General features: G+C 27.9%; 6 protein-coding genes across 6 annotated transcripts; 4 read left to right on the plus strand and 2 right to left on the minus strand.

Moving 5' to 3' along the window:
• Positions 1-575: 575 nt before the first annotated feature.
• On the minus strand, positions 576-3,619 carry LOC130943713 (cytochrome P450 71AP13-like). The gene is made up of 3 exons (XM_057871716.1): positions 3,031-3,619; positions 2,097-2,510; positions 576-1,412 (listed from the first exon to the last, which is right to left on the minus strand). Exons 1-3 carry the CDS (start codon positions 3,562-3,564, stop codon positions 801-803), a joined length of 1,560 nt encoding a protein of 519 aa, XP_057727699.1. The 5' UTR covers positions 3,565-3,619; the 3' UTR covers positions 576-800.
• Positions 3,620-4,836: 1,217 nt separating this feature from the next.
• On the minus strand, positions 4,837-5,493 carry LOC130946221 (3'-5' exonuclease-like). The gene has a single exon (XM_057874892.1). The coding sequence runs from the start codon at positions 5,491-5,493 to the stop codon at positions 4,837-4,839; it is 657 nt and encodes a 218-aa protein (XP_057730875.1).
• A 4,506-nt stretch (positions 5,494-9,999) lies between these two features.
• On the plus strand, positions 10,000-10,636 carry LOC130946223 (uncharacterized). The gene is made up of 2 exons (XM_057874894.1): positions 10,000-10,320; positions 10,412-10,636. The coding sequence occupies exons 1-2, from the start codon at positions 10,000-10,002 to the stop codon at positions 10,634-10,636; spliced, it is 546 nt and encodes a 181-aa protein (XP_057730877.1).
• Positions 10,637-11,610: 974 nt separating this feature from the next.
• LOC130946224 (3'-5' exonuclease-like) lies at positions 11,611-12,270 on the plus strand. Its single transcript, XM_057874895.1, has one exon. The coding sequence runs from the start codon at positions 11,611-11,613 to the stop codon at positions 12,268-12,270; it is 660 nt and encodes a 219-aa protein (XP_057730878.1).
• A 2,511-nt stretch (positions 12,271-14,781) lies between these two features.
• Positions 14,782-15,447, plus strand: LOC130946225 (3'-5' exonuclease-like). Its single transcript, XM_057874896.1, has one exon. The coding sequence runs from the start codon at positions 14,782-14,784 to the stop codon at positions 15,445-15,447; it is 666 nt and encodes a 221-aa protein (XP_057730879.1).
• Positions 15,448-23,067: 7,620 nt separating this feature from the next.
• Positions 23,068-23,736, plus strand: LOC130946226 (3'-5' exonuclease-like). Its single transcript, XM_057874897.1, has one exon. The coding sequence runs from the start codon at positions 23,068-23,070 to the stop codon at positions 23,734-23,736; it is 669 nt and encodes a 222-aa protein (XP_057730880.1).
• Positions 23,737-24,055: the final 319 nt, after the last annotated feature.

The following is a 24,055-nucleotide window of genomic DNA, read 5'->3' on the forward strand; positions in this document are numbered from 1 at the left end:
ATAACCGTATCTCACATTAGTTTCTGAGACCATTTTCAGTACAAAAACGTTAATGAAGCACTGGTATAGACAGTCAATATCATGTTCAAACTTGTAAAATGATGTAGTTTTAGTTTTGACATTTAAATAGCTTATAAACGGTGTCATATCACTTATTTTATTAGGTAAAATTTTAATAAACACCATTTACAATGTTGTTTTTGGGTTATTTGAGCATCAAAATTAAAACGACACCATTTTACAAAGTTTAATGTAGCATCTAGCTGTCTACAATAGTGTTTCAATAACATGAATTATGTTTGCAAAATTTGAGAACTAAGTAAAAATAATTGAAATTTTAGAGACTAAATTAAAGTTTGCATATAAATTCAGAAATCAAATTGAGTATTATCTCATATAGTGCCTCTTAACTTCTTGTATATTATATACTGAATTTGAGAAAAACCAAAATTATCAACGCTTGAGATAATGGAAAATTCATTGAATTACAAGTTCATTCAATTCCAAACCATAAAATTTGCAAAAATTCATTTTTTTATATATTTTAATATAAATTTAATTTTAATATACTATGCTTTACATCCAAAATAACATATACGATTCCCTATCAGAACATCCAATTTAAATTCTTCTAACAATATCATACTAATCTCATTGATCTTTTAGATCTTACATAGTAACACTTCTTTTCTAATTGACTTTGCTACCTGACTAGGGAGTCATTGACTTACAAATCACCTTAAGAACTCCTTAACACTAACTAATTACTAATTAACATACTAATTAAACTCTATAAAGTGTTATGGAAAATATGGCTTAGCAACAACATGAAGATTTTGTCTCCTATGCATGGAAATTCCAAAGACATCAGTGAGGTCCAAATCTTGAGCTTTAACACCATGAGGAAGCTCCCAATCAAAACTATGTAGCAGCCGAGCCAGACCAAGCTCAATAACTGCGGCCGCGAACGCAATCGCTGGACACCCTCTTCTCCCTGCTCCAAATGGAATCAACTCAAAATCATTCCCTTTATAATCAACATCACTCCCTAAGAACCTCTCTGGTTTAAACTCGTTAGGATCTTCCCAACTCTCAGGATCCCTTCCTATAGCCCAAGCATTGACAAAGAATCTTGTTCTTGCCGGGATTTCGAATCCTTCTAGGACTATGTCTTCCATGGATTCTCTCGGGACTAAAACCGGCACCGGAGGATGTAGCCGGAACACTTCTTTGATTATGGCTTTCATGTAGTGAAATTGGTGAACATCACTCTCTAGGATAACTTTTCTTTCTCCCATGATGTCTCTTATTTCTTTTTGTGCCCTTTTCATAATTTGTGGGTTCATTACAAGTTCTGTCATTCCCCAATCAAGGGTAATGAATGTTGTATCAGTTCCTGCAGCAAACATGTCCTGCAATCATTCAAAGTAAAAATGTTATCACTTATTTGCTCTGTTTTTTGCTCTGTGTTTGCTCTGTTTGATCGTGATATATTATGCTTTAGTTCAATGATACGCCCAAAAACAATTGACAAAAATTAGTTAATGAAGTTAAAATTATATTAATTTTCAACTTTAGAGAGAAATAATCCAAACCATGATGATCAAGAGGGTAACTTGGAGTGTAAGTTAAAGTTACTACAAAGTGTTTGATTCAAGAAGAACAGAGCAATTCTTCTTTTATTTTCTCAAAAGCATAGTTTTTGATTTTCAAATTGAAAAAGCAGAGCAATATTACACAAGGTTTAAGACCCTTAACTATATTAAAATGTAACTCAAATCAAGGTTTAAGACTACAATGATATTATAAAGTAGACCAATACTACATAAGAAGAAATTTTTTCGAAAATTGAATGATATAAAGTCGTAAAATTCATTTATTCATCTTAGATTTAATATCATCTTATTTTCACATTTTTCTGATAATAAAATTAGCCTAAGAATAAAGTTTTGATTTTTAGTATTATCATTTTTTTTAAAAAAAATTCACTAAATATGATTGCCAAACAGGTTGAAACAATTTAAAATCTAATCCAAAATCCTTCTAAGTTCTAAACTGAATCTAAACATGATTATATATAAGGCTTCATGACTAACCAAAATAATTGCTTTGATATTATCAGTGGTGAGAGGCATTTCATGTGAGCCATTCTTCTGAACTTCAAGCAAAACATCAACAAGGTCCTTTTCTTCATCCACCTTATTATTATTACATGCTTTATGTTCATACAATATCTGATCAAAGAGCTGATCAAATCTTCTAGAAGTTTCTTTAAGCCTCGATTTTGCACCTGTTAAGCCATGTATGAACTCCAATGAAGGAAAGAAGTCACCAACACTGAACCCTCCAAGTAGTTCTTGGTACTCATCAAGCATCTTCTGGAATCCATGTCTTTGGTACTCTCCTTCTACCGAAAAATCTCTTCCGAATGCCACGCGACAAAGAATATCGTTTGCGTACAGTCCAAGCATCTTAGAAAGATTGCAAACTCTTGGATAAGTCTCTGCAACCTATGATGCACAGACACTGTAAAATTAGTAGCATCCTTAAATTTAGTACCTATTATATTTCAAATCGACACTAATACTATGAAAATTTAGGTGCAGTCGATTTCACGTGAAGTTAGTAGTTGAGAATCGTAAGATGATTTGACCGATTTGACTAAATTTTCATGAAACGGCTGTCAGTTATCAACTTAACGTGAAGTCAACTGCACCTGAGTTTTCAGATATATCTCTAATTTTTTTCACTAAATATTTATATTATATTAAAACTTCTAATGTTCAAAGAATTACTCAAAATTAGAAAATTAATTATTTTTTAATTAATATCAACTAATTTTTAAAAAATTATTCTTTTATTATAAATTATAAATCCTAAATTTCTCTCAAAAATTGTAAATTTTATTTTCAAAAAATAAAGATTAAAAAAAGTAATTTTATATTAAAAAATTAACTAATATTAACTAATTAAAAGATAATTCTATATACTTATTCATGTGAAAATGATTCAAATAATACATAGTCTTACCCTTTGAACTAAACGAGCAACTTCTTGTTCCCTAGCAGAACTATATGATTGTACCCTTTTGGAACTTAGAAGCTCAAGTATGCAAATCTTTCTAATATGCCTCCAATAAGCACCATAGGGAGAGAACACAACATTAGTGCAATTGTAGAAAAGGTACTTAGCTGAATATAGTTGTGGACGGCTTGCAAGTGCAAGATCATGTGTTCTAAGCACTTCTTTTGCAACCTTAGATGATGAAACAACCACTGTTGGGACTTCACCTAGTTGAAGGTGAATTATTGGCCCATATTTTTGTGCAAGTGTTTGAAGAGAAATGTGGGGGTTTGTGCCTAGTTGGTGGAGGTTTCCAATTATGGGAAGTTTTGGTGGACTTGGAGGAAGATTTTTTATATTGTTTTTGGATTTTCTTTTTTTCTTGTTTCTTGAATTGTTTGTGAGGAGGAACTTTGTTAATAGAATGAGGAAAATTAGTGTGGAGATGAAGAAAAATGGTGTAATAAGTCTTTCTTCCTTAAGCCATGTAAGAAGAGACATTTTTGAGAAACAAAGAGGGGAGGAAGAAGAGTGTTCTTTGTGTGCAAAGTGCAAGAATGAGCTTAATTATGATCTTGAAGTTTGAGAATTATAAGGGTAAAAAAGTAAAAAAAAAAAAATAAAGTGATCATTAAAACAGTTAAAATTAATTTGATTTTTCTATTTGTAGAATTGTTGGCAAGAATGAGATGATAAGGGTAAAGGAAAAAAAAAAGAAAAAAAATAAAGTGATCACTAAAAAAATTTAAAATTAACTTGGAATTTTATTTATTTTTTTAATTGTTGGCAAAGCTTAGGGAATAATAAATATATACTAATAGCTTGAAATCTATTTATAAATAATTAAAAATAATATAAGTAGCATGTTTATCACCACCTAATATAAGACAATATAGTTAATGTTCATTAAAAGGAGATAAATATATTTTAATAGATCAATAATTTACCATCTTTTTCCTCTTTGATTTGTTAATGAAGTACCTCAAATAAAGGATATATACTAGTGGCTGTTACTCATTTGTCTTATTGAGAAAAACGTGAATGCCTTATCCCTTAATTTAACTACTGGGATTCACTGAAAACGGTTCAACTATATTTAATTTTATAGAAGGGAAATCACATTTGAACTCTACAAAAGTGGAAATGGTATCTATCACATATATACACACACTTGGTAACAGGTTGGGCCGGTTTTTTCAAATTCTAAGTATAGATATTATTTACTAAATTATTAAATTAAAATATAAAATTATTATTTATAAATTATTTTTTGTTATTTAGTCTTTAATTAGTGAAATTAGTAACATGAATAGGTTTATTATATGTAAAGCAATTATTAAAAAAAAAATTGACATCTGAAGAGAAAAATGCTTCTAAGAATATTATTTTTCTTTGGTAAAATTATAGTAATTTACATATTTATTTATTGAAGGTTATTGCAATCCTCGTATGGAAAAAAACTTTTATATTTGGTTGTAATTAATGCAAGCAAAACAATTTTAGTTTTTACTTTTTTTTTCTTCTTTTCTATTTTTTTCTAAAAAACAAATCACAATCACTATCATAATCACAAAACTTCTAATTGCAAGAAACATGATTCAAAAACTTTAATTTCTAAATCAAAACAAGCAACAACTACTATCATTAGGTTTCTTCATCACTCTAGCTCTCTAGGCACTTAGTACTAATGACAAAAAAGATTAACAAGGACACAAAATAAAGAAAAACCCAATAACACAAACTAATTAAACATGATTCATCATGATCAAGTGATTAATCATCCATGAGAAGCTTGTGACCAATCTTGTAAGAAGCATAGGCATCAATACATGCATACTCAACTTGTTCAATGCTCAAAACCCTAGCTTCCCAATTACTCATACTCACATGCTTAGGCTTCTTCATACTCAAACCAACCACATCCTTAGCCAGATCCTTCAACCCCGGCCGGCGAAACCGGCCGGGCCATTTTTCCATTGCAAGCTCTCTAATATCGGCATGTGCACCACAATTGAGATCATACTCATTTCTAATCTTAGAAATATCATCACCAACCTCAACCCCCACAAAAGTGAAATTAGGGTTCATGAGGAAGTTCTTGAGAGAAAGTGTCAAATTGTCAATGTAGAAGAGTTGCAAGATTAGGCATTTGTCATCAATGCAAAGTTGCAATGTTGCGGATTTGTTGTTTTCCATGTAGCGAGAATAATTTGGCCTCCATTCAACATCTAAACCAACTACTACGGTTGATTTTCCAGCATAAAGAACATTGATTTCTTCAATCCATTGATCTACAATGATGGCTTTGTTTGTAACTGTTGTTTCAATTGCTTTTCCACCAAAGTTGATTGTGTATTTGGAAGCACCACTATTACTATTACAACTACTACTAATGCCAAATCTATGGATCCTTGATGATGTTCTATACATTTTTCTTAGGTAAAAGAAAATGATGAGACAAACTTTGGTGGTTCAAACTAGGTAGGATGAATGTGAAGATATTTGATAAAATGTGATGTATTTATGGACCGATCAAATAAGAATTTAACGTGTTTCCTTCTTGTTTTGTTCTAATTAATAGTGAGCATATCAATGGTCATTCAATAAGTGATGATGTGCTTTTTTTTAGGATGGACTTTTAGTGTTCCCAACTTCGTTGTTATGCCCAATGAAAGTGCATTTGTTGCTTAAGTAATGAGATGATATGGAGTACACCAATGAAAGTGCATTTGTTGCGTTTGTTTACATGACATTAAGAAAGGAATACATATAAAAGATACAAAATGGTGTTTGATAGATAAAATATGAATAAAAATATTATGTTTAAAAATATTGAACTAGTGTTTTTGTATTCATTCTAATGGAAAGGAAATAAAAATACTAATAAGGAATACAATTTATTTTCTTATTATTTTTGTTAATTTTTTATAATTATATTTTTTGTTATTATATTTTTTCTCAAATTTTATGAATAAAAAAATGAAAATAAATTAAATTTTTATAATTTATTTTATTTTATCACCAAATAAAATAAAAGAACACTAAATTTTGTGTCTCTGGCCTTTGTATATTGTTCTTAGTGTTTTGTCTTGTCCTATTCTCAAAAACAAATGACGCTTAAAAAATCACTCGTTTTTTCAAGTTAGTTTTTGAAAGTTTTTTTTATTAAATTCGTTTTTCAAACATTTTAAATTAATCATACTAGTCTTTTTGTTATTTTTATTGTTCACAGTATCAATTGTTGCAATATATTAAATAACATCATAATATATATTTAATAGTTTTAATTAGCTGCTAATATAATAAATTTATAAAATTAAATTAATTTTAAATTAATGTAATTTAATTTCATAAAATTACTATATATTAACAGTCAATTAGAACTGTCAAATATGTATTGTGATCAGTATAATATGACTTAACATGACATCTCAATAAATTCTGATGCCATTAGTAATTGAAGTGATAAAAATATTAATGTAATCAACTTAAAATTTTTTAAAGATGAATTTAATTAAAATAAATCTTTTAGAACTAATTTAAAAAGGGATTTGGATCCTCTAAAGTTTGAATTTCACTTTAGAGAGTAAAGTGTGATCTTTTACTATTGATTTTATAAATAGGGTCAATAATAAATATGAAAAAGAAACTATTCAAAAATAAAAAATCACACTTTATTCTCTAAAGTAAAATTTAAACTTTAAAATATCTAAATTCTTTAAAAAGTGGATAATCTATGAGCACCATTTACTCCTTCTATTATTAATAATATATGATACTTTTAAAAAGAGTATTTTTCAATGTGTTATAATTATTAATATAGATTAGCTATTCTTCCCTGTCATCATATTTGTGTTTTTATAAAGAGAATGATGTTCAATGTGTAATTATTATTATTGAACAAAGAGATGGTGAAAAAGATCAATTAGTATCATCTTAATAAAGTATTATTTTTATTTATAAAGATAATTAAAAATGTCATTGATAAAACTATCATAAAAAAATCAATTCATCTTATATCTATATAAAAAAAATTGTTTAATAAAAATATTCAAACATCAAATTTACGTTAATTTTCTTAAAAAATTATGTTAAATAATTTCTAAATTCTCCTTTCGTAAGTTTCGACACCCTCTTTAAAACTCTCACTCAAACACTATGCAAAAATTATTCAACCATAATTTTACTTGGGCTCATAGACTAAGGAGATGACTTTAGGTAAGTTAAACTAATTGTATAAAATTATTCTTATTGTTAATCATATTAATCCTTACAAAATATAATTGAAAATTAAATGATATTTTTATCAATATGACATGTCACATGATATAATAATAAAAAAGATTAATGTCATATTTTATAAAATAATAATATATAAAGGTGAAATTAAATTTTATTTGGACAATGTAAAACTATGATTTCTTTAAAAATTTTGTAAAAAAATTTAGCTCATTTAAGTAAATTGATGATATACTCCCAACTCACCTACCTATGTTCGACCACTACAACACTACCGGCATATGACAGCAGTTATGGAGTCATATTACAGTGGTTAAATATCCGTTGAAAAATAGGTTGCAAGTAAACGATTTATGGCGATTTAAACTAACAACTAGAAAAATCACCGCGAATTAAAAAATAGTTTTGCCGGCGATTTTTATCCATTGGCGTAGGAATTCACAAAATGTATATTAATTTTGTGACGGTTTATAAACTACCGCTAAATAGCAGCGAAATGAAAACGATGGCCGTTTTGTGGTGGTTAGAAACTGTCGTCAAATTTTGGATTCTCATGAAAGTTTTAATTTTTTTAGGTTTAATTACTATATTAGCCCTTATAGTTTCGCAAAATTTTTAATTAGGTCCCTATACTTTTTTTTCTTTTAATTGAGTCATTGCGTCAAAATTTGTTTTTAATTGGGTCCTTATACTTTTTTTTTCCTTTTATTTAGGTCCTTATACTAATTCTTTTTTTTTTTTAGTTGGCTCCTATAAAATTAAGCCAATTACTACTAAGAGAGACTTAATTGAAAAAAAAATTAGTACAGGGACTCAATTAAAAAAAAAGTATAGGGACCTAATTAAAAATTTTAGAAAACTATAGGAACCAACAAAGTAATTAAACTTTTTTTTTTATTATTTTGCCTCTTTTATAGCTATCTGTTTATTCAACTTTTATTTATTAGTTACTGGTTAATTTAAAGAACTTTCAACCAAATAAAACAACAAAATAACATAACAAACCAAATTATATATATGAAAACATAACATATATAATGTGATTATCATAAGTGCATCATTCAATATAAAGAGTAGAATTCGATAATTTCAAGAAAATAAACTTAAAACACTAAAACAATTTAAATTCAATAGTATTCTAATAACATTGACTGAAAGTCATTGTTTTTGTTGCGGGTCATAATTGTCAGAAAAAAATGGCCTTGCGTGTGATGAGGTTGGTGTACTGCCCAAATAATCCAGCTCTGCAGCAACATCAACGAGCAAGTTGTCTCCTTGCTGTCGGATTAGATATTCCAAAAGCTTCTCTATCGAATGTCTCGTCACCTTCTCTTTTGCTACCTTAGCTTTTAATCCTGCAATCGTCCTTTGATACTCTTCAGTTGGCACACTAAAACCCAACGGTTGTGTAGCAGTGTTACCAAAAATTTGGGTGATACATGATCCAACATTTAATGTATGAACTCGTCCTGGATGTTCCTTTCCAAGAATTTGTACTAGTGAATCATTTTGTAAAAGGTGCTTAGAGAATTCATCTCGACTCTCAATATTCGCAATTGCTTTCTACAAATATACAAAAAAATGAGTTATCATAATTTAAAATTAGCACGATATATACAATAAGTTAAGTTTAAAATTTTCAAACATTACTTACATCAATAAGTATCAGCATGGATATACGAGCCATTTTTTATGAGTGTTGATCCACAACTTTTCTCTACCAACGAGCCTTCCTCGTACTTTCTCCTATAATATTGATATCGGCACAATTATATAAATAACAACACCATATTCAGAAAAATTAAACAAAAACTTAGAATAAAGCGTTTAGGACGATTTTAAATTAAAAATTATATCAGAGACGATTTCGATTCTAACCATCAACGTTAGGAACCAAAACAATATTTATCCCTAATAATTTATTACTACTTCGTCTTTTGTTCTTGCCAATGTTTTAGAGCTTTCAGTATGTGTGTAAAGTTGCTTACTCAAATTAATTTTTAAAAAATAATTTTCATTTTTCATATTAATTTATTAATTTTATAACTGATTAATAATCTATTTTATTATTTAAAACTAATTTAATTTATTAATCAAAATCAGGTTTAGTTTCTTTGTTAATCTTAACCACCATGTGCAAACTTATATATTAATAACAAGCTTGAAAAGTAATTATATTTATAAATTTTATTTTAATATAAATATTATTACATTTTAAAATTTTTTATTCCTCCAAAACAAAGTTTTAAATTTTGCCACCCATAACATGATGATGACATAACAATTATTTTTTAACATGTAATATTGATGTGTTATGTCACGTAATATGTTATCATCTATGAAAAAAAAATAATTTGAGCTACAGTTATATATTTGATCGTTAATGTGATTAACAAAAGTTTTGAAAGACTAATTTGAAAATGAGATTATGTTTGAAGAAGGAATTTGAATATTTATCCAAATAAAATTTGAACGATTATTCTAATAGTACTCTGGTTGCATTGGGTTTGCCAAATAAACTCGGAAGCCTAAGAGTCCATCCTAGAAAAATACGTGATCACTTAAATGAAGATACATGCATGCATTAAAACGAAAAGAAGAAAGGATAGGGTTACCAAGTTATATTTATATTCTTTCTTAAGTAAATAAATACATCCAAAGTTACCAACTTATTTTCATTCTTAATCACCCAAGAAAATGTCTGGATCGTCATCATCATCACCATCAATCAAAAGTTATAGAGGAATTAGCGGTGCTTCAACCATTGAACACAACCCTGACACTTCCAAATACACCATCAGATTTGGCGGAACTGCAATTGAAACCACAGTCACTGACAAATCAACCGTTGTTGATCAATGGGTTGAAGACATGAACGCTCTATATGCAACAAATTCATCCATTGTTGTTGGCATAGATATTGAACGGTGTGCCATAAGAAACAAATCCGCAACATTGAATCTTTGCATTGATAAGAAGTGCCTTGTCGTGCAGCTCTTCTACATTGACAATTTGCCTGTGTCTCTCAAGAACTTTATCACGAACCCTAATTTCTTTTTTGCGGGTTTTGAGTTTGCTAATGATATTCCTAATATTAATCGATATTAAGAAGCTTGCCTTGGAAAGATATTCCCACTGGTGGCCATCATGGGCTGATCCGCCGAGTTTGAAGGATCTAGCTAACGATCTGGTTCGTTTGAGTATGAAGAAGCCTAAGCTTGTGAGTTTGAGTAATTGGGGAGCTAGGGTTTTGAGCATTGAACAAGTTGAGTATGCATGCGTTGATGCCCATGTTTCTTACCAGATTGGTCACAAGCTTCTCAGGGATGATTGATCACTTGATCATTATGATTATGCATGTTTAATTATTTTGTGCTATTGGGTTTATCTTCTGTCCTTATTAATGATAATAGTATTTACTACTGGAGTAGTGATGAAGAAAAAATGGTGGTTGATTTTGCTTATGTTCTTAATTTTGATTTTGGTTGTTTTGGTTCTTAGTACAAGTCTTTCTTTTGTTTAGAGATGGTGAAAAAGATCAATTAGAATCATGTTACTTTTTGAAGTGAATGTATAAACTTATGCTTTTCATAATTGAATGGGTTTAGCTTATATATATTTGAAGTATTATTGTAAGCAATTATTTTTTTATTTTTATTCTAATAAATATAAAATAAATGCAACTTTAAAATTTGTATCTTTTTTGTAAAAAAAACATTGGATAGTGATCAGAATTTAATATTTTATTATTTTTTATTTAAAAGTATAAGTTAAAATATATTATTAAAATATTTAACTAAAAAAATTGACTTAACTAAAAAGTGATGACTACTAAAAATAATAAATAATAAAAGTTTTTTAATATATATATACATATATTAACTAATTAATAACTTTAATCTGTCTTTGAGAAAAAATAAATATAAGTTTGGATATATTTATTATATATCTGTAGATCAGACGAGACAAATCATGTAGTGATATACTTTGCTAGACCAAAATAGTTACTTTAAAAAATAAAATGAAATTACACATATTCTACTCTATCTCTTTGCATTGGGTTTACCAAAGAAAATTGGAACAATAAGAGTCCAACCTAAAAAAATACATGATCCCTTAAATGAACATACATGCACTCTATCTCGGTCATAAAAACAAGAAGAAGAAAAGGTAGGGTTAAGGTTATACATTACATTCTTTTTTAAGTCTATAAATACATCCCAAGTTACCAAATTATTTTCATCCCTAACCACACCAATCTCCCTATATATCTTCTTGTTGTCTCTTGTTTTTCATTTTCATAAGAAAATGTTTGGATCATCATCATCATCAACAATCCCTAAACTTGGAATTAGTGGTGCGACAACCGTTTTATTCAACCCTGACACTTCCAAATACACTATCAACTTTGATGGAAAAGCAATTGAGACCACAGTCACTGACAAAGCCACCATTGTAGATCAATGGGTTCAAGAAATCAACATTCTATACGCAGGAAAATCATCCGTTGTCGTCGGCTTAGACGTTGAATGGAGACCACATGCGATTTCATATCTGAGCAACAAATCCGCAACATTGCAACTGTGCATTGATGATAAGTGCCTTATCTTGCAACTCTTCTACATTGATAATTTGCCTCTTTCTCTCAAAAACTTCCTTATGAACCCTAATTTGACTTTTGTGGGAATTGAGGTTGGTGATGATATTTCGAAGCTTAGAAATGAGTACGGTCTCAATTGTGGTCGGCATGCGGATATTAGAGAGCTTGCAATGAAGAAATGGCCCGGCCGGTTTCGCCGGCCGGGGTTGAAAGATCTAGCTAAGGATTTGGTGGGTTTGAATATGAGGAAGCCTAAGCATGTGAGTATGAGCAATTGGGAAGATAGGGTTTTGAGCATTGAGCAAGTTGAGTATGGTTGCATTGATGCCTATGCTTCTTACAAGATTGGCCACAATCTTCTCAATTAGAACTTGTATATTTAGTTATTTTATGTGGTTTTTAATGTTTTTAGTTATTAGTTATTACTAGTAAAGTAGTACTTATTAGTGAAGTAGTAATCAAGAAAAGTAGTTGTTGATTTTGTTTTTATTATTAATCTTAATTAGCTTGTTTAGGTGTTTAGTAAAAGTCTTTGAATGTTTTGTTTGTAGTATAGGTTGGTCTTGTTCCTTCCATGTTACTTACTTAATGGTTTAATAGTTTAATGTTTTGAGAGTAAATAATATGATCCTATTTATAATAAACTATTTGGAGTAATATTATTTTAGGAGTTTTTATTTGTTATTAGATATTTGTTTACCTTTGCTTATCATCGTTTCCTCCCGTATCTTTCACTTATGGGATACATATGTTGGTCAGCAGAGAAAAATATATAAGGTTTAAATTAAATTAAAAATAATCTATCATTGAGCAAGTTGAGTATGGATGCATGGATGATGACTATGTTTCTTACAAAAAACTTGTATATTAAAAAATTTGTATATTTTTTATAAAAACTTTTTCTATAAATAATCTTAATATGTACTTTTAAATGCATTTTAGATAAAAGATAGATTTAGATCTATTTTGCTCCGGATCAGATAAGAATAAATAGACCACCTAATCTATTTTTATTTCGATCCTAATAATTGTGAGTTAATTAAAGATATTTTAATAAATGATTTTAGAATAAAGTCACTCAATGTTAACATTATTTCTTATAAGATGCTACTTTAATTTCATTTTTATAAAGGAGTAAAATATTATTTTTATTTTTAAAAAATAATTAAAAATGACATTGACAAAACTACCATAAAAAATCGATTCATCTTATAACTATAAGAAAAATTTGTTTGACAAAAATATTCTCACATTAAATTTATGTTAATACATAATTTTTAAATTATTCTTTCATGATTTTCGACACCCCTCTAAAAATCACTATAACTCTAACACTCTGAAAAACCTATTCAAGCCCAGTTCCACTTGGATCCATGTTTTTTGATATTATAGTATAGATATTTTTTTATAAATATATTATATATAACTTATTAAATATATCTTAATTAATAACTTTATCTTATTAACTCTTTTACTTATGTAAAATTTAAAATCTCTTTATACTTTTGTCTATTTATTCTAATGAGTAATTTTATATTTAATTTAATTAATTTTTTATTTTATGTTTACTCACTTAAATTAATTATTTTTTAATTTTACATAATTATTAAAAATATTAAATATTATTAAATATTCTTTAAATTAAAAAGATAAACAAAAATATTTTTATTAATCATACCATATTTTTGTTATTGATAATTATATAATATTTATTAATATTAACTCTTTTTCAACATATATTTGATTAATATAATTAATTAATAAATTATTAAAATATTAAAATAACTTAATTTTGTATACAAAAATTTTATTATAAAAAATTAATTTTTATATAATTATTTAATCATAACCGAATTAACCGATTCAACCTGTGACCGGATTAATTATTAGTTCAATTTTGATAATTATGAGTACTCATATTAGTCTTTATAAAATACAATTATAAGTTAAATTAATTTTTTTATCAATTAGATGATAATATATCATATAAAATAATAACATAATAGATTAATATCATTTGTAATGAAATAATTGATTGATATAATAATTTGCTACATTAAGATATAAATAATTATTTTATGACATATGATATTAATAATCTGCTATGTAATTATATTATCATGTTGTGTGTCATGTCATTATCCGTAACGAAGAAAGTTAATTTAAGTTAGGAGTGTATTTTTCATTACTAATGTAATTAACAACATTTTTGAAAGACCAATTCAAAGATTCGGTTATCCTTGAGCAACGAATTTAAATATTAACCTAAATAAAATTGCATTGATTCTCCGCACCAAAAAAAGTTGTCTTATTTAATATTTATATATTATTATAATAATTAATAAATATTATTAGCCAATGAATTATAATTCAAATGGCATAGTTTTCTCATACTCATTTAAGAGATTACGAGTTTGAATCTCTTATTTTTGATAAAAAAAAATAAATATTATTTTTTTATCACCATAAATTATTGCAATAAATTGGGATCGAAATCCTAAAAGTCCATCTTAGAAAAATACATAATCACTTAAAAGAAGATACATGCTTTTGGGAAATGAATTCTCTTAATGATTAAAAAAAATTAAAAATATAAAGTATGATCAATAAATCTTTATTATTATCTCTTTTATATTTATTTTTAGTTTCACTTATAAAATTAATAATAAAAAATGACATTTTATTCTGTCAATTATTAAAAAAATTGAGAGAATCAATTTTCCATGCCTTAGTTCTCAGTCATAAATAGAGAAAGAAGAAGAAAACGTAGGGTTACATGTATAATTACATTATATTCTCTCTTAAGTCTATAAATAGTTAAATACATCTTATGTTACCAAGTTATTTTCATTCTTAATCACTTCATTTACACGAGGAAGATGTCTGAAACATCATCAATCCGTAAGTATAATGGAATTAGCGGTGCGTCAAGCGTTTCATTCAACCCTGACACTTCCAAATACACTATCCAATTTGATGGAAAAGAAATTGAAACCACAGTCACTGACCAAGCCACCATTGTAGATCAATGGGTTCAAGACATCAATGTTCTATATTCACCAAATTCATCCGTTATCGTTGCCTTAGATATTGAATGGAAACCAGATACGGTTCAATATTCGAGGTGCAAATCCGCAACATTACATCTTTGCATTGATGACAAGTGCCTCATGTTGCAACTTTTCCACATTGACAATTTGCCACCTTCTCTCAACAACTTTCTCATGAATCCTAATTTATTTTTTGTGGGGTTTGAGGTTTCTAAAAAAATTTCTAAGATTAATGATGGGTATGGTCTCAGTTGCAGTGGTGTGCGTGTTGATATTAAGTTGCTTGCCATGCAAAAATGGCTCGGCCAATGTCGGTTCTCGGATTTGAAGGATCTCGCTAAGCAACTGGTTGGTTTGAGTATAAAGAAGCCTAAGCTTGTGAGTTTGAGCAATTGGAAAGTTAGGGTTTTGAGCGTTGAGCAAGTTGAGTATGGATGCATTGTTGCCTATGTTTCTTACAAGATTGGTCACAAGCTTCTCATGATGGATGATTGATTACTTGATCTTGATGATCGATGCATGTTTAATTAGTTTTTGCTATTGCATATATATATATTTGTCGTCAAAGCAATTGGAAATCTAGGGTTTTGAGCATTGAACAAGTTGAGTTTATATGCATGCATTGATGCCTATAGTTCTTACAAGATTGGTCACAAGCTTCTCAAGAATGGTTCATGATGCATGTGTTAGTTTGTGGTGGTGTTGGGTTAGTTCTTGTTTAGGTACTTCATGTGGTTCTTAATCTTAGTTATTAATTATTAGTGGAGTGATGAAGAGAAATGGTGGTTGGTTTTATTTGTTTTTTTAGGTAGCTTGTTAATTTGTATATTAGTAGGTTGGTCATGTTCCTTCTAGAGTAGTAGTTCTAGCTTCTAGCTGGCTAAGTTAATTAAGAGTTTAATACTTTAATGTTTTGAGAGTGATTAATGGTACTAGTTATTATATATAGTTAAATACTTGGAGTAATATATAATTTTGGAGATATTATCCGTTATATATTTAACTTTGCAAATACTGATAAGCAGATAAAAATAATTTATTAGCTATGACTAAATTAAATTTAAAAGATAATCCTAAATGAATATGTGAATCCTATCTAATGATACAAAGAAGTCTAAAATATTATTGAAACTGCTTCAACACAACCACGAAGAAGATCATGTAATCCATGAATGAAAGACAAGCTCAATTGTTGTTTCATATTTTTGCCCTAAATCATACACCAACTTGATTGCCATATATACTTCAACGTCCAATGCCAATTAAATTGAGCTATAACAGCAAACAATTGAGATCATGTGCACCACAATTGAGATCATACTCATTTCTAATTTTAGAAATATCATCACCAACCTCAACCCCCACAAAAGTGAAATTAGGGTTCATGAGGAAGTTCTTGAGAGAAAGTGTCAAATTGTCAATGTAGAAGAGTTGCAAGATTAGGCACTTGTCATCAATGCAAAGTTGCGATGTTGCGGATTTGTTGTTCATGTAGCGAGAATAATTTGGCCTCCATTCAACATCTAATCCAACAACTACGGTTGATTTTCCAGCATATATATAAAGAACGTTGATTTCTTCAATCCATTGATCTACAACAATGCCTTTGTTTGTTACCGTTGTTTCAATTGCTTTTCCACCAAAGTTGATTTTGTATTTGGAAGCACCACTATTATTACTACTACTACTACGTACTATTGCCAAATCTATGGATCCTTGATGATGATCTACACATTTTTTTTATGTAAAAGAAAATGATGAGACAGAGTTTGGTAGATCAAACTAGCTAGAATGAATGTGATTTGCAACCGAGTATTCATCAAGTTGAAAGTCCAATGAACGTTTTTTGTCTTGTGTTTTGGTCTAAAAAACTAGTGAGAAAATGTTACACTAAAATAAGTTACTAATGTATTTGTATATAAATACATGTATAATTTAATTTATTTTTAATATGTATTTATATTTTAATATATATTTTATATTGATAACTGATTTAGTGACTAATTTTAGTATACACTTAGTATAATCCTTAATAACGAGTATATCGATGGTCATTTAATAAGTAACGATGCATTTTTTTAGGATGGACTTTTATGTTCCCAATTTCATTGTTATGCCAATTTACGAAGCATGGAACACAAAGGATACAATAATAGAAAATTACTTTTAATAGATGAGATATAAATATAAATATTGTGTCTAAAGACATTAAATCAAATTCTGATAATAAAAAATGTCATATTTTTAAATTCTTCTTTTATTATTATTTTTTAAATTTTTTATATTTATATTTTTATTATATTTTTTTCAAATATTTTAAATTAAAAAATAAAAATAAATTAAATTTTTATAATTTATTCTAATTTATTACTAGACAAAATATAAAAATATTAATTTTTTTATCTTTATTTTTTATATCTTATTCTCAAGGTATTGTTATACCATTTTAAAAATTCAACGAAAAATAATCCATGAATTACATACCGTGAGTCATAGGGAAATCAACTTTGGGAGACTAAATAAAATGGGAGATGTTCCCATAAAGACCTGTAAAACGTCCTTCCGTAAAAACGCTTACGTGTCGTATTATTATTGGACGTATTAACAAATTGATTATTTTTTAATTTCTTAAGAAATTAGAATAAAACTGATTTTTTTATAACAATAGCAATAAATCGATTCTTTTTAGAAATTTAATTGTATTTTTAAATTTTTAGGAATTTAAATGACTGCAAAACAAAAAGTTAGGGATATATTTGTCTTTTTATAAAAAAATTTAACGATATTTAGTTTAGATTAGAGTGTGTAATTCGATCGGATCAAATCGAGTCTAATAATTATAATACAGACAATTGGATTTATTATTATTACTATAATAAACCGATTTTATTCTGGCTTATTAAAAAATAAATTATTATCCAATTTAATAAAGATATCCAACAATAACATCACAAATGTAAACGTTTTTTTTAAAAAAAAAATATTTAGTGCCTTTATTAAAATAGTCTATAAATAAAATATATTGAAAAGTCGACATAAAATCCGAGAGCAACTTCAATGACCAACATAAATATTAACTCCAAAGTAAATTGTTAATAAGTATATATATAAAGTATGCATTATGCATATGTACTAAGCAAATTATTAAAAATATTTTTATTTAAGGTAAATTTAATCTTCAAAATTCCTTTTACTAATTAGTGTCTTTGATCTGAAATAATTGTCTATCTTTTAAATTTGATTAGATTGCAAATAAGTGTCCATTTACAATAATTAGACAGTTTCGTCAAAATTTTTTCGTTAGTAATCTGTTAAAGAAAGACTTAAAAAAAATTATGTACATTTTTTTTTTAGTTTTGTTTTTGCTTTGTTTAAATATTAAAATAAAATGATGCTATTTAGTATTTAGTCTTGTATCTAATGTGATAGGTAAGAATTAAATCAATGTGTACACTCAATACTAATACCAAAAAATAATTTCAAAACCAATATGATGTCTGAAAAAAATTTAAAAGATTAGCATAATAAAACCCTGAAGTAACATATAGAAGAAACAAGACCAACCTACTAATAAAACATTCAAAGACTTGTACTAAGAACCAAAACTAGGTTCTATAAAATAAATAAAAAAAAAAACCAGAACTAGGTAGGTAAGATTAAAAACAACACAAACTAAATAAACAAGAACTAATAACCCAATAACACCAGAAACCATAAAAATGAATCATCATGATCAACAATCCTTGAGAAGCTTGTGACCAACCTTCCAAGAAACATAGGCATCAATGCATGCATACTCAACTTGCTCAATGCTCAAAACTCTAACATCCCAATTACTCAAACTCACAAGCTTAGGCTTCTTCATACTCAAACCAAGCACACCGCTACATAGATCCTCCAAACCCAGCTGATTCCACCGGTCGGGCCATTTTTGCATGGCAAGTTCCTTAATATCGGCATGAACAATATCCCAACTGAGACCACCATACTCATCACGAATCCTAGAAATATTTTTAGCAACCAAAATACCCACAAAAAAGAAATTAGGGTTCACGAAAAAGTTCTTGAGAGAAAGAGGCAATCCGCCAATGTAGAAAAGTTGAACGATAAGGCACTTGGTATCAACGCAAAGATGCAATGTTGCGGATCTGTTCTTCCTTGCACACCGTTCAACATTTAAACCAACGATAACGGATTCATTTGATGGATATAGAACATTGATGCCTTGAACCCATTGATCTACAACGGTGGCATTGTCAGTCACTGTTGTTTCAATTTGTTTCCAATCAAAGTTGACTGTGTACTTCGAAGTGTCGGTGCTGAAGGAAACGATTGAAGCACCGCTGATTCCTTTGTAATTACGGATTGTTGATGGTCCGAACATTTTTCTGATGTAAAAGAAAAACGAGAGAAAACAAGAAGATATAAGAGGAGTTTAATTATTTGGTTGGGATTAAACAACGAAAATAATTTGGTAACCAACTTGGGAAGCCTTTATATAGACTTAAAAGAAAGAATATAATGTAACTCTAACCTAAGACTGGCGTTTGTTTCTAAGAGCACATATGATAAGACATTGAAAAATTTTGTGTTATTGTATTTTGTTTGGTGATAAATTAAAACAAATTATGAAAATTTAATTTGTTTTTATTTTTTTTTATTCAAAAAATTTGAGATGAAAAATATAATAATAAAAAATATAATTATGAAAAATTAACAAGAATAACGAAAGAAAAAATAAAAAGTAAGTTGTGTCCCTTGTTAATGTATTTGTGTTTTTTTTATTATGATGGACACAAAGTACATTAATTCAGTGTCTCTAAACATATTGTCTCTATCCATGTCTCCTCTGCCAAACACAATTTTATATCTCAGTGTCTCTGTAAACAAACGCAGCCTAACATATTACTTGTCACTGTCACTGATACATTATTAACCAATTTTACGTGATTAAAGTATATTTTGACACGTGATATTAACCATTTATGTTAAGGAAAAGTATATGGAACCAACTAATAATCAGCCAAGAATGGAACAACATAATTAATTATTAATTAATTTTATTAATTTATAATTTAATTTGTTTTTTAAATTATTGTTGACCACATTCAAAATATGAAGGAAGATACGCTAGTGATAGGAGAGAATCACGGAACAGATCCTTTGATCATTAATTAGCGGGTTCCATATAATTAATTATGTTTTATTAATGCGTAATACATGAAACATAGAAATAATATCCAAAACCATCCAATTTACAAGAAAAAAAAAACATCCGTGTGCCTATCAGTAACATCATCCAGTTAAAGTCACCGGTACCTCTAGTTTACCAGTTGGCTGATTCTTGGCTTATATAGAGTTGGTTCCCTAGCATTGTTGGTATGTTAAAATGCTACATCAACTTGTCAGTAACAAAAAATAAAAGAAAAACTAACATTTATTAGGGATATATATCAACTTAGAAAAATAGTAAATAGTAAAAATAAATATACTTTGCAAGACACAAATAGTTATTTTAAAAAAAATAAAATGAAATTACATTTAATTCTACTCTATCTCTTTACATTGGATTTGCCAAAGAAACTCAACACTTATAAAAACAAGAAGAAGAAAAGGTAGGGTTAATTGTGTCGATAAAAGAAAGAATTTGTAGATTTAGGATTACATTACATTCTTTCTTAAGTCTATAAATACATCCAAGTTACCAAATTCTTTGCCTCCCTAACCACCAAATTAAACTCCTTATATCTTGTTGTGTTGTCTCTCATTTTTCATTTACATAAGAAAATGCTTGGACCGTCATCATCATCAGCAAGCCCTAAAAATGGGATTAGTGTTGCCCTAAACATTTGGACTTACTTCACTTGATAACTTAAATTTGTGTCTTTAAGACATATATATGTTGGCTAAATAATAATAAATAAATAAATAAATAAAATTCCAAAATAATAAATTCATTATTGGCGAGGGAAGCAAATGATGAGACATTTTTCTTAGGTAAAAGAAAATGATGAGACAAACTTTGGTGGATCAAACTAGCTAGAATGAATGTAAAGAGATTTGATAAAATGTGATGTATATATATTTATATAGACGGATCAAATAATAATATAATAACGTTTTTCCTTCTTGTTTTGTTCTACTTAATAGTGAGCATATCAATGGTCATTCAATAAGTGATGATGCATTTTTCTAGGATGTAGACTTTTAGTGTTCCCAATTTCGTTGTTATGCCCAATGAAAGTGCATTTGTTGCTTATTAAGTAATGAGATGATAGAGAGTATTGTCTATCCTTTCCTATTATTAATAAATGTTTCTTTTAAAAAGAATTTTGTTCATTTTTTTATAATTATTAATATAGATTAAATATTCTTCCCTATCTTCAAGTGAATGTATACAATTGTATTTTTAATTATTTTATAGATTTAATTGATTTGTATCTTATATAAATAGTAAGATTATTATAAATAAAATTTTTTAAGCATGTTACTTTAATTAATACAAATAATGCACTGAAAATTTAAAATTTACATGTTTTCTATAAAAATAAAATTTATTAATAATCTTAACTTGTATAAATCTTAAAATTAAAGATAGATTTAGATCTATTTTATTATAAATCAAATCAGAATAAATGGACCACCTAATCTATTTTTATATTCCTTATAATTATAAGTTAAATAAAAATATTTTAATAAATAATTTTAGAACGAAGTCTCAGAAGATTAACATTATTTCTTATAACATGTGCTACTTGTCACTTTTATATCCAGTCCAGGCAGCAAGTGGTGCCTTGCTGAAGTTTTTTTTTTGAGTAAACACCAATATAGTTTTTGTCTATTTTTACGAAGGATAAAATAATTTTTATCTAAAAAAGAGAGATACTTTGACTTTCAATTTTTTTTGGATAATACGATCTCTCTATTAAAAAAATTATTTAAATAATAATAAAAATTAGTTTTGTGAAAATTTTATTTGTATTTTGTGAGAATTTTAAATTTTCACTAAATTATTTTCAATAATATAGCTAATTACTACCACTATTACTACTACCTTCTTCATTCTCATTATTATGGCTCCTACTTCTATTATTTTTATTAATTTATCATCATCATTATCTCTTCTACTGTCATCATCACTAATACTAATATTATCAACATTAAAGTTTTTTTTTTTCATTTCTTATTCAATGTTTTTTTCTTTTAAAAAGTATTTGTACTACAATTACTATTTTTTTGTGGCATCATTTTTATTGATAGTTTTTCTTCACTTAACCACTATTGGTGAATGAATTTTTCAAAAATAAACTTATTAATAGTTTGTGGAGGTTTAAAACCCCCACAAAATACAAATAAAACTTCTACAAAACCAATTTTTATTATTATTTAAATAATTTTTTAACAGAAGGATCGTATTGTCCCAAAATAAAAAGGTTGAAGATCAAAGTGTCCCTTTTTTTTGAATAGAGATCGTTTTGTCCTTTGTAAAAATAGATAAGAACCAGATTATGTGTTTACTTATTTTTTTTTGTCTTTTTTGTCTTCGAAGATGGGGTTTACATGGTGAAGTTCGTGAAAAGATAAAGAAAAAGTTGAGATTTGAAAAAAGATGTTGAGATTAGGGTTAGAAAAAGAGTAATTTATAATTTTTAAGTAATTTTTTAATATTTGAATAATTTTATCGTATAAAACTATTTTTTGTGGATAAAAAAGTATATGATAGTTTCTTTTTTTTATGGATACATTTGTGAGTGACTAAAATTTTTATGAATAAAAATGATAAACACTCAAAATAGTAAATAGTAAAAATAAACCCAAATAATTACTTTAAAAAAATAAAATGAAATTTCATTGATTCAACTCTCACTGCATTGGGTTTTCCAAAGAGTCCATCCTTGAAAAATACATCATCACTTTACATCCATGCACGCTCAGTCATAAAATCAACACGAAGAAGAAAGGGTAGGGTTAATTGTGTCAATAAAAGAAAGAAGCTATAGGGTTAGGGTTACATTACATTCTTTCTTAAGTCTATAAATACATCCCAAGTTACCAAATTATTTCTCATCCCTAACCACCAAACTCTTTCTTTCTTTTTTCATTTACATAAGAATCATGTTTAGGTCATCATCATCACCAATCTATAAACATGGAATTAGTGGTGCCACAACCGTTTCATTCAACCCTGATGACACTTCCAAATACGCTATCAATTTTGATGGAAAAGCAATTGAAACCACAGTCACTGACAAATCCACCATTGTAGATCAATGGGTTCGAGAAATTAACATTCTATACGCAGGAAAATCATTCGTCGTCGTCGGCTTAGATGTTGAATGGAGACCAACTGGGATTCCATATTTGAGCAACAAATCCGCCACATTGCAACTTTGCATTGATGACAAGTGCCTTATCCTGCAACTCTTCTACATTGACAATTTGCCTCTTTCTCTCAAGAACTTCCTCATGAACCCTAATTTCATTTTTGTGGGAGTTGATGTTGCTGATGATATTTCTAAGATTAGAAATGAGTATGGTCTTAAATGTCGTTCTCATGCTGATATTAGAGAGCTTTCAAATAAGAAATGGCCACTTAGGTATTATATGAAGCCAGGGTTGGAGAGACTTGCTTGTGATTTGGTTGGTTTGAACATGTTGAAGCCTTTGCATATTTGTCAAAGCGATTGGGAATCTAGGGTTTTGAGCATTGAACAAGTTGAGTATGGTTGTATTGATGCCTATGCTTCTTACAAGATTGGTCACATGCTTCTCAAGAATGGTTGATCATCATGATGTATGTCTATAGTGTGTAGTGTTATTGGGTTATTATTAGTTAGTTCTTGTTTAGTTAAAGTAATGTTGTTTTGAATGTTTATAGTTGTTATTAGTTATTACTAGTAAAGTAGTATTTATTATTGGAGTGATGAAGAAAAATAGCTGTTGATTTTGATTCTGTTTTTAATCTTAATTAGGTTGTTTTGGTTCTTAGTACAGATCTTTTAATGTTTTGGTTTTAGGTTGGTCTTGTTTCTTCTGTGTTACTTTGATGGTTTTTAATATTTTAATGTTTTGAGAGTGATTATGATATAATTAACTATTTTGA

This window comes from Arachis stenosperma, chromosome 8, assembly GCF_014773155.1.
Source record: "Arachis stenosperma cultivar V10309 chromosome 8, arast.V10309.gnm1.PFL2, whole genome shotgun sequence".
Taxonomy (NCBI): domain Eukaryota; kingdom Viridiplantae; phylum Streptophyta; class Magnoliopsida; order Fabales; family Fabaceae; genus Arachis; species Arachis stenosperma.